Raw genomic sequence first — 10,782 nt, forward strand, 5'->3', positions numbered from 1 at the left:
CATTCCAACTTGACAGAGAGAAAGTTTGGAAAGATCATTACACAGAGGTCAGCAAAAGGTCACATGTGGTTCAGGTTTCTAAGATGACCTCTGAAGTTAAAACTTAATAATGTACAATACACACTGTTAACTCTCTCAATGGGAAACGACGCTAAAAGAGCCTTCACCTTGGCAGAGGCTTTTGCTTATAATCTCTGCGTTGTTTCACTATCTAAAAACATGCGTGCCTGAAGTTTGCTTTGGAGATTTTCCCATCTCTTCATTAAAAGCACTAGCATTTTTTCTTGAGTGCAGCCTTATCCTTCACATTTAGTCTGTTTCACTGTGTGAACTGGCAGCTAGGGAAAGTTTAGAATAAAGTAGTCTGCACCATAGTAAATCTCTGTGAATTCACTGATGTCATCAACCTGTCATTTGAGAATACTGCATGTGTACACATTTGTGCTAAGAAGATTTTCCTTTTGAAAACTGATATGGATGTGGTTTGTCAGTAATTACTGGCCTAAGATACTTAGGCCAGTAATTACTTAAGAGACTTAAATAGTATAATAGAATATAAATAGAAATAATACTAGACATGGATCTGTGTGGACAGTTTCCCCCAAGTGTCATGTTATCATGAGTGTAGAACCTCTTGCATTAAGACATGGGGATAAAACTTTGATGAAACAAAAATGCTAATAATATCATGTACTGGAAAGAAAAAATAACTCTCTGTCCTGAATTTACAAAATTTTGTCAAACCCATGCAGCACTAAATCAGTTCATTCTGCAGGGTCCTTTCAAAACGTGAGTGCATGAAAGACTCATTGCTTTGGCTGTCCTGCCAGGAAATACATCTCGTCTGGCTCTGTCACAAGTAATATAATTAGCTCAGGCTGCCTTGCAACCATAGCTGTTTAGCTGCACTACGGAGTCACTTTTTGTGCTAAAGCTACGAGATTATTTGTCACACTGAGGGTTTCTTTCGTTAAAAAACGACTTCATAGCGAGAATCATAGGCGGATCAGCATGTAAAGCTGATGATACACGGGGGCAACTTTTTGAGCAATGTGCTGGTCAGTCGTGCTGGTGGCAAGTCTGACTATGTTTTGAACGGATAGCTGCGGCCGGGACGGGGGACGGGTGGCGGAGTGGTGGGGGAAGGGGATTACGGTAATAATCTTTATTCATTACCATTGACGGCAACATTGCCCAGCTACCATCGCTTTAAAAATTTATCCATATATCATCTCCTTAAGGTATCTCGTGGAGCGCACAGTCCATTTCTGTGTATAGTGGAATGTGGAGCTATTTTCCCTTAATAGCCCTGATATTTCTGACTTCCAAAATGTATGCTGGAACAGTTGGGGAAAAACAGTGTGCAAAATTGAATGCACGAGTTGTCTTACAAACTAGGGCATTTGTGCATAAGTTGCATCTTGGCTACAAAGTTTCGTTGCGCGTCCTGCAGTGTAAGCTGTATATGCTTAAGAGGCACCTGAGGAATTTGCGGTGCGGGCCAAGGTGGTACGTTTCTGCCTCGTGAGTACACAGGGTGCGCGCTCCTGTCTCCATATCACTGACACTTAAATGATTCCTCCGGCTCCATGAGACAGACATGCGTTACGGAACGCGTACGAGCGGCGAAGAAAAGCACAGAACATGCCTGACGATAACCATCAAATGACACCAAACACGTGCTGTCATATTTAGCTGGTCTGGATCCAAAATTAATTCCTATCGTAAGCTTTGTCGCGCACCGGAGTGACTTGTTAACACAGCCTGTTTGTGTTTGCACCCTGCAGTCAGTTGCTGGGAACGCACGTTGTAAAATGAGGTTGGGAAGCATAATTTTATTCGTCGCTCTCTGCTCTTTTACCGCTTATTATATTTATGAGCCCATTCCTGAGGAGATAGAAGAGAGATGGAAACTCATGCTGACCAACTCTTTCTTCAGAAGTCTCAGCCACCTGGTAAGGAAAAAAGAAAAACTGAATTGATCATCTCTTAGATGTGCTGATACTGATAATTACTTTAGAAATAAATCTCTGTTGATTAGGCTAGCACTGCGGGTAAATGTACGCGTGTTTTTTTATATCAGTTTAATGCGTGTATTCAAGGGGCTTTGTCACAACATTATGAGGTAATTTGGCCATATGTTAAATAACAACATGTGCACAATGTTCTTGTTTTTGTTTGTTCTCAGAGTAGGTAATAAGGTGGTAGGTTAAACGTTCATTGTATTTTGCTGATGTGGATATACATGATGGTTACACCAGATTATGTCAGATGCTAATCCATGTGTTGTATAGTCCTGCTCACCTGTTCTAATAATAGACCCTATTAAGGAAACTGGACTCTGTTAATGAAGGTTAGACGCCTGTCGTTTACTGCAGCCCATTGCGGTGCGGCTAATAGGACTCTTAACAGATTTATAGTTAGGTTATACATTCATGGATGTAAAATTAGATTAAAAATGAGTGGTGGCTTTTATTTTGCTACACGTTTGTAACTCCACATACTTAGTCTATTCAACAACTAGAACAGTGTTGCAATAGTTTGATTTATATATAGTAGTCTACTGCCTCTAACACAACAGGACACTGTTATTTTTTTGCTGTAGGGATACTAGTGTTCAGTTTGAAATACTCATCCTCTGTGAGGGAACCAATATAATTTCAGCCTGAAAAATTATTATTATATAAATATTATTCTGTTTCTCACTATAGTTAGTTAGATGCTAGTTAGTTATAGCATCTCATAATCTAACCTCTTGTCTAAGCCTTGAATTATATAGCCAAATGTATGGCCCTCTGCCAGGTACACAGCCACTCCTTTAAATTATTGATTACCTGACTATGGTGTAATTACAATAAGTGTTTTAGAATTTAATCAGATGATACTCTTGGAGGACGTATTGTCGACAAATATTCAGTACTTTCACATTCATGTAAAATTCTGAATAGAATGTATTTTTACTGTATCCTGTTTTGTTAGGCTTCCTCTATTTTCACTTAAGCAAATGATCAAGTTTGGTCTTTGAAACAGAGAGAGATTGAATGCGCCAGTGTTTTTTTTTTGCCTGATGGTAGATAAACCTTGGAGTAGATGACTCTTTGATGAGTTTGTTGTAGAAGAGTAGGCCTATCAGTAGAAGAGCATCAGCTGATTAGCCTCATGGCAGTTACTTACTGCCTACATCATCAGACATAATGGTGAATGAGTCATGCTTTTATAACTTACAATTTAGTTATGGCTTCTCAAAACAAATAACTGTAGGGGGTTGTTGACATTTTACAAGACAACATTCACATAGTCACCACCCATTTTCTCTCTCTGTTATGTAGCCACATAGTTTAGCATCTTAGCCCTTTCTGTTTTGAGTATTATGAGCTTTGGTCAAGGCGATTGTTTATAGAAGATAGAAAGAACTGGCTTGCAATAGCTCAGCCATATGTAAAAGAGATAAAACTAATGGTTCAGGTTTGATGAACAATGGTACATTCTGTAATGTGTCTGTCTCTATATCTCATGCTGTCGCCTTGTTTGCCTTTCCAGGCAGACCTCAGTGAGTTACTGGGGCTGAAGGACTACATGGATGTGATGTACTTCATTACTCTGGCTGAAAAGATAGTGCCTGTGTCTGACGAGCATGTCATGGTCACAGAGGAGAAGTTTGATGGAGTGGAGGTGGTGCTGTACCAGCCAAAGCAGCGGGGCGGTGACAGTGAGCTCAGAAGAGCTGTCATATACCTGCATGGTGGAGGATGGTGTCTGGGGAGTTCCCGTAAGTTTATGGGTTGACCTGTCTTCTCCTTTATCACACTGAATTATGACTTGACTTTCCGGAATGGAATAAAGATGGGTGGATGGATGAATGGGTAATTCATATTCTTGTAATGTGTTCATCAAACAGTATTACGCCGAGAAAATATGCCTTTACATCTTTACGTAAAACAGCTATTATGACAGTATCATAAATAATGAACAAACTATCAAACACAACCCGCTAGGCTTTTACAGTTTCCTGAGGAAATAACACACCGTCTGCTGGAGCGGTGGGTAACTCCAAGGGTGGTTACCTTTGCTAATCCAAAATGTAAAGACATGACATGCAGTTTGACACATGTCGTGCTGTTCTTGCAATCTGTTGATCGGCTGTAACAGTTACAGTAACATAGAATTTGCGAGGAAGTACTGCTAGACTAGATGGCAGGTTCATCTCTGTTACTGCAGTGTTAGCTTCATGTAAAGTGATGTGTGATGTCGGGAATGAGGAGATGTCAATTATTGTTGTTTTTTGTGTTCTATTAGAATATTTGTTCTGAACCGTGTCTGTCTTCTCTATCTGTGCAGGGATGAGTCCGTATGATCTCCTGGCCAGAAAAATGGTCACTGAGCTAGATGCTGTGGTTCTTTCTGTAGAGTAAGTATTTCATATTTTATAGCCAGTTACAAGCAGCTACTGTAATATACTGCACAAACTGTTGCGTAAAACACTTTGCCTGACATTCTGCCCATAAACGTTTGTTAATGTGTTGTACAGGCAGGCACATTTAATGTATAAAGGTCATTACTTGGCTCAACATTTTACTGTTTTATTTGTATTACTGATAGTTTTACTTATTTTAGTCTCTCACACACAATTTTCTGTTGTCATATATGCCTGTCCTTCTTCATTAGTCTCTGGCTAGGTGGAAGTGAGGGTGCAGTAGAGTGAAGCTAACAGGTTTTTGTTTGGGTCTCGCCAGGCCTTTCCCTGTCAAAGCTACACTCACTGTTGTTTTTCGGCGCATCCGGCTTTAACTCTGCCTCTCAGTGCTGTAACTTTATTTTTCCAGTACCCTCTCTATCCTCTAATTTCATACTCACAGTTATTCAACTTTATCAATTGACAGTTAGATGAAAGACCAGTACTCAGCCATTAAGTCATACTTTCTTTTGTTGTGTGTGTGACATAGTTGTGTTTGTTCACACTTTTGGACAGTGGGCAGTAGAGTGAATCAGTGAGGTGTGTGCCGTGTGTGGGGGTATTGCGTTATCTGCCTCATTCAAATTCCTGTCTGCAATTTGTTTAGGGTTCAATGAGTAATTCCAGCATTTCACAATCTCAAAGTCAGCCATTTGTAACATTTGGCTCATAGTTGGCTTATGTTATATTATGACATGCAACTGTAACTTATTTTGTTTGCTATTTGCCATTAAAGTTGCCATTAAAGTCTGATCACAGCTTTACATTAGAAGGAGATTATTTTTAGAAAAAAATGTATGTCTTTATTTCACCACCTTTACTTATATTTGACATCTATGCTTTTATATACATTTGTCTGAAAAGATCATTTTTAATAGAACTACAAATAAAAATGAGTCTACTGGATACATCTGGCAAATTAACACCAAATATGTTAAGTCTTGTAAAGTTAGCATGTGCAGAGGTTACTGTATAACAGGCAAATGTAGTGTGATTATGCTGACCACTGATTTTAAAATGTACCGCCTGGTTGAGCAGCTTTCTGTTCTGTTCTAATTATTTAATTATTTATACACACTTATTTCTTCTGCCAAGCATGGCCAAATAAAATCAGAAATATGATCTTTAAAACCACTGTTTGTAGTTGTGTTATCAAACTAATTTAGGTACTAAGTTAGTTGAAAGTGTCATCATGTTTATTTTCTGGCTTAAAATGTTGTCTGTACACATGACAGTTATTTATTCATTGCATGACATTAATTCATTTAGCTGATGCTTTTATCCAAAGCAACTTACAATTGCTATATATGTCAGAGGTCACACGTCTCTGGAGCAGCTAGGGGTTAAGTATCTTCCTCAGGGACACATTGGTGGATGTATCACAATGGCGAATCAAACCCGGGTCTCTCACACCAAAGGCTTGTGTCTTATCCACTGCCCCACCCCGGCCTTCAGAGGTCATGTTTATTTATGCTCTACCTTTAATCTGCACATTTCTGCTTTTTCAGGTACCGCCTTGCCCCCGCTCATCACTTCCCTGTCCCATATGAGGATGTATATCATGTGGTCAAACACTTCCTCCAGAAGAGGGTGCTGGCCCAGTACTCTGTGGACCCAGGACGTGTTGCTGTGTCTGGTGACAGTGCTGGAGGGAACCTGGCAGCTGCTGTCTCCCAGCAGGTACTGAATCTGTTCTTCTTTCTAATGTCAGCTCTATTTTTCTGGTTCACATATGGAAAAAGAACTGTATGGGGAGGTGAGACGAGACAAGGTTAATGAGCCAGTTTGTATATGATAAATTGTATGATAAATAGCATTGTATTACCCTCAACATCAACATCTTACGGATCTCAACTGCTCAAAAACATATGTGAAAAACAAAAAATTGATTTACAGAGTGAATCTCTTCATGCATTACACCATCTGTCCCTGTGGAGCTTGTTGCTGATACATAGCTGTCTACACGGTCACTATGTTGACAGAGGGTGTTAGCAATGACATCAACTGCATTGCAAAGACATCGTCCATTCTTCATAGGAAATGAATGAGAAATGCAGAAAACCCGACAGTTAAAATAGAAACCATGCCGTGCTATAAAGTTAAAGTACCCTTCTATAATTGTTCATCCTGGATGTCTTACGATAACATTTAGGCTTCAGCTCATAATATCAGTGCAAGGGAAATTGGCCATTTCAAATTACAGTAAAAGAAAAAGAGAAAAATACGGAGTAAAAAATGCAGATGGGTGCAGTTGCCATGACTTTCCAGATCATGTCCCTAGGAACCGTATTAGTGGATCTTTGGTGACTACACTGACATCATAAGTCAGTTAGAGGAGTGGCAGTATTTCATAAAGATAGACTTTCATCTTAACATGATTCATTTTAAGCACTTTCTTACCAGAATAAAGGTATTGTGTCCTACCTCTTACATTTGTTTTAAGGACCCCTAAATTATCCTTTTGTTTCATGAATGACCAATCAGAATCTTTTGTTGACATATGATCTGTTTGAGCAAGTTATGTTTTGGTTCTCTTGCCATATCCATGTGTTAAGCGTGTTGTACAGTTTCAACATAATACAACAGCTTAGTGACGAGACAAACATATACAGATTCCTGGGGCTGATGCAATTCTTCCTGTAAAAAACTAGTTTGTGTGATCAGATGATCACTGATTTATTTCTGAAAATGTTCAGCTCATATTTCATCTGATTGAGAAATACTGTATTTTTTTAAATTTCCTTTGAATGCATGCCAGTCTCTCTCTGTTTCTCTTCACAGTTACAAAAAGAGCCTGGACAGCAGGTTCACTTGAAGGCCCAAGCACTCATCTACCCTGTGCTGCAGGCTCTGGACCTTAACACGCCTTCCTATCAGCAGAATCAGGACATGCCCATTCTGCCCCGCACCCTCATGGTGCGTTTCTGGAGCGAGTACTTCACCAGTGACAAGGCCCTTTTCAGAGCCATGATGGCCAACACCCACAACAACCCTGAGTCTTCCAGCCTGCTAAAGTTTGTCAACTGGAGCGCCTTTCTGCCAGAAACATATCATAAAAAATACAACTACAGTGCTCCAGCTGTGGTGCATGGCGACGGAGGGGAGGCAGTTGGGATAAATGGAATATCTCGATCTTTTGCTGACCCGAGGGCTTCACCCTTGCTGGTTCCAGACACGGCCTTACACTCTTTGCCCAAGGCCTACATTCTGACATGTGAGTATGATGTTCTTCGGGATGATGGGATCATGTATGTCACACGGCTCCGTGCTGCTGGTGTTGAGGTGACACATGAACACTATGACACAGGATTTCATGGAGGGCTGATGTTCACCGTGTGGCCAACTGACTTCCTGATTGCACGTCGTATGACAGACAACTATATCAAATGGCTCAAGGAAAACTTGTAAAAACTCTTGACTATAAGTATTCATTCCAGTTTTTCCACACAGTGCTCCAGTGTTTGGTTAGGTGCAAATTTTTCACTTTTTTTTTTAAAATTTCTTTTTTGTTGGTCATACTATTTCTCAGTAAATATATTGGGAAATACACTAACTTCCTCTTTTAATTTTACCATGTTAGTAGGAAACATGATTTTGAAAGAATTATATTTTGGCCCATAAGATGGTTTGATTACAACACAAGGCATTGTGTTTTTTGTCCAACCCAGAGAGAAATTTTGTGATATTCCACAGTAAGTGTTGTGTTGTAGATGGTGGTAGCTGGCCTAATGTGGGGCTGCTTATTCTAGTTTCCAACCCCAGGACCTGCCACCTCTTTATGTCTAGTGCATCAGTATCAATACCATAAGTTAGTATTGCTAATGCTAATGCTAACTATCTTATTAGGGGTTTTAAGAATCCAGTATAAGGCAAAGTAGGAAAGGATTTTCACAATTCAGTTTGGCCAAAGTTAACATTTTTCACTTAGGGCAACTGTAACTGTAAACCTAAGATTGGCATGTGGTTCTGTTAAATACAGCAACATTGTTTTTCCCAAGGACAGAACTAGCCCTTTGTTGTGTAACCCATGGAAATGTGGCACACAGGCAGATGCTTGCTGGTATGCTAAATTATTTAAATTGCAGAGTGAATTGTATTTTCCTCTACACAAAATCTTTCTACATCTAATCTAATTTCCACATTCTTTCAGAAGTATTATAATTATTTCAGGTCTTGTTTGTTTCACAATGGCAGCACATTAGAGTTACACAAAATGGAAATTGATGAGCCACATTCCGTAAAGTATTGGTATTTTTAAGTAAAGACCATGCTGTAACAATGTGCATACCTTCAAACATTATTCACACCATGTAGAACGCACATTTAGTGATTGGGCTTAGCTGAGTGTGATGTAGCAATATGGCAAAGAGAGGGATAATGTCTAATAGGGTATTGGGCAACATTTTATTTGGAGCCTTAATCCTTATAGCACACCTCATGTCTCAGCATCTCAAGAGTCCCCTTTAACAAAATTAATAGGTGTGTGTGTGTGTGTGTGTGTGTGTGTACTACCCCCTTCTTTGTTCACGCATGATTTTATCATAGTGTGAGGAAACAACTTTATGTGTGGTAACCAAAAAAGTCCAGTCATTTGGGTATATTTACCTTCTACACGTAAACAACAAATACGCTAGTATGGCTCCCAAAATATAATATTGTGTAATGAATATAGGCAATGACACAAAGGCAACTTTGCTGCTGTTAGATTAAGTTCATGATAAAATGTATAATATGGAACCATGTGTAAACAGGAGATTATAGTCAGGCACTAAGACTATCTCTGATCTCCAGGTATGTCCTGGAGATCAGAGATAGTCTGCACATAGGGTGGAGATCTAAAATACACTGCAACAGGAAGTATGTCACTTTTTTAAGAGCTTTACAGCAGTTTTTTTGACAGAGAAACCTGGTTAATTTGCTTATGCACTGCTACATTCTCCATTGTAAATATAACTACTTCTGTTTTTGTTTTGGATTCCCTCTCGGAGCACTAATGATTTGCATAATTTTTTATTTGAATGTTATCTGTTAATAAATTGACTTTACCTTGAACTACCGATCACTTGTACTTGTGTGTGTGCAATCACATATTATGCAGAGAGAAAGAGAGAAAGACATACCGTATTAGAAATGATGTACTTGTCATTTTCATGTTACATGCTACACAGTGTTGACAAGTACATTACACGTAGTGAAAGTGAAAAGGGCGGTATGCTGAGAAGGATATTCTGAATACACTGACTCAGACACACCAAATCCACTTGGCGCCACTTACTCTAGGTGAAGCAATCCCCGTTGGATCTGATGAGGGTTCATATAGCTGGGGAGTGAGAGTACAGATCAACTCTGCAAACATTCGGCTGACTGTGTGGACAAATCTATCACTAAGCACACCTACACATGTTCAGTCCAAGAGGTTGGAAAAAAACAGGCATTTTGTTTTCTCTGGATAGCAAAGAGGATGATGCATGAGTGTAAACAAACCATTTATAAAAAAAGGATGATTCAAATAGGTGATGCTCTTTCATAAGTACACAGTTAACAAAACACTCCACGCCTCCTGGGTGTAGTGTGGACTATTTAAGTGCTACACTATGCTCGTCTTTGTTGTCCTCCTGGTATGCTGGCCTTGTGTGCAGGTGTGTAGCCAGGTGCTGTATTTGTGTATACCCCTCTATACATGAAATGGGGAGACTGTTCTCAAATTCTTTTACTGCTATGGAGGGCTAATAACTAACGTGAAATGGATTTCATGGATTTGGATGGTTTTGTACAGATTATACAGTAAAGAAAGTTTACAAAAACATACTCTGTTCACACAGGAATGTGAGTAAGCATGCTCATACAAATATGCACTTTGTGTAAACATGATTTTTTTCTCAGCTTTGTTGAAACATTGTTCATAAGGCTTGACAATCATGTCAGTCATGAGTTTCAGACTAAATCATCCATGTAGAACACATATTTTATCTCCACAACAGTATTACTGCTTAGTGTAATTGCTTTATTTAAGAAACCATAAGTTTAACATACAGCAACCTTTGTAAAGACTATGTGCCCTATAATACTCTTGTTGCCTCAATGGCCAGCCACAGTTGTCTGAATTGCAATACTAAATTATCTTCACAAAATATTATTACATTAGGATATCACACTATTTGTAATCTGTCCCTACATGTATTTCCCACTGTACTTTTCGTCTCCGTCTCAATATCACCCCTCTGGCTTTTAATATGAAACTTAAAAGCCTGATATTTCATCCTTGCTTCCTTTCTTTGCTAATTCCAGGACAGATGCCAACATAAATGAAAAGATGGATCAAGCATGGT

General features: G+C 39.2%; 1 protein-coding gene across 1 annotated transcript; it reads left to right on the forward strand.

Moving 5' to 3' along the window:
* The first annotated feature begins 1,307 nt into the window (after positions 1-1,307).
* Positions 1,308-9,505, forward strand: aadac (arylacetamide deacetylase). Its single transcript, XM_046074973.1, has 5 exons — positions 1,308-1,955; positions 3,541-3,769; positions 4,339-4,408; positions 5,962-6,133; positions 7,235-9,505. Exons 1-5 carry the CDS (start codon positions 1,815-1,817, stop codon positions 7,859-7,861), a joined length of 1,239 nt encoding a protein of 412 aa, XP_045930929.1. The 5' UTR covers positions 1,308-1,814; the 3' UTR covers positions 7,862-9,505.
* The last annotated feature ends 1,277 nt before the right edge of the window (positions 9,506-10,782 follow it).

Source organism: Micropterus dolomieu, linkage group LG17 (genome assembly GCF_021292245.1).
Source record: "Micropterus dolomieu isolate WLL.071019.BEF.003 ecotype Adirondacks linkage group LG17, ASM2129224v1, whole genome shotgun sequence".
Classification (NCBI taxonomy): Eukaryota; Metazoa; Chordata; class Actinopteri; order Centrarchiformes; family Centrarchidae; genus Micropterus; species Micropterus dolomieu.

What these genes read in the sequence shown, in the direction of transcription:
- aadac (XM_046074973.1), top strand. Translation starts at nt 1,815, where the DNA reads ATGAGGTTGGGAAGCATAATTTTATTCGTCGCTCTCTGCTCTTTTACC. An exon ending in ATGGTGTCTGGGGAGTTCCC is followed by an intron (nt 3,770 to 4,338) that starts GTAAGTTTATGG and finishes CTATCTGTGCAG; the next exon opens with GGATGAGTCCGTATGATCTC. An exon ending in GCTGTGGTTCTTTCTGTAGA is followed by an intron (nt 4,409 to 5,961) that starts GTAAGTATTTCA and finishes CTGCTTTTTCAG; the next exon opens with GTACCGCCTTGCCCCCGCTC.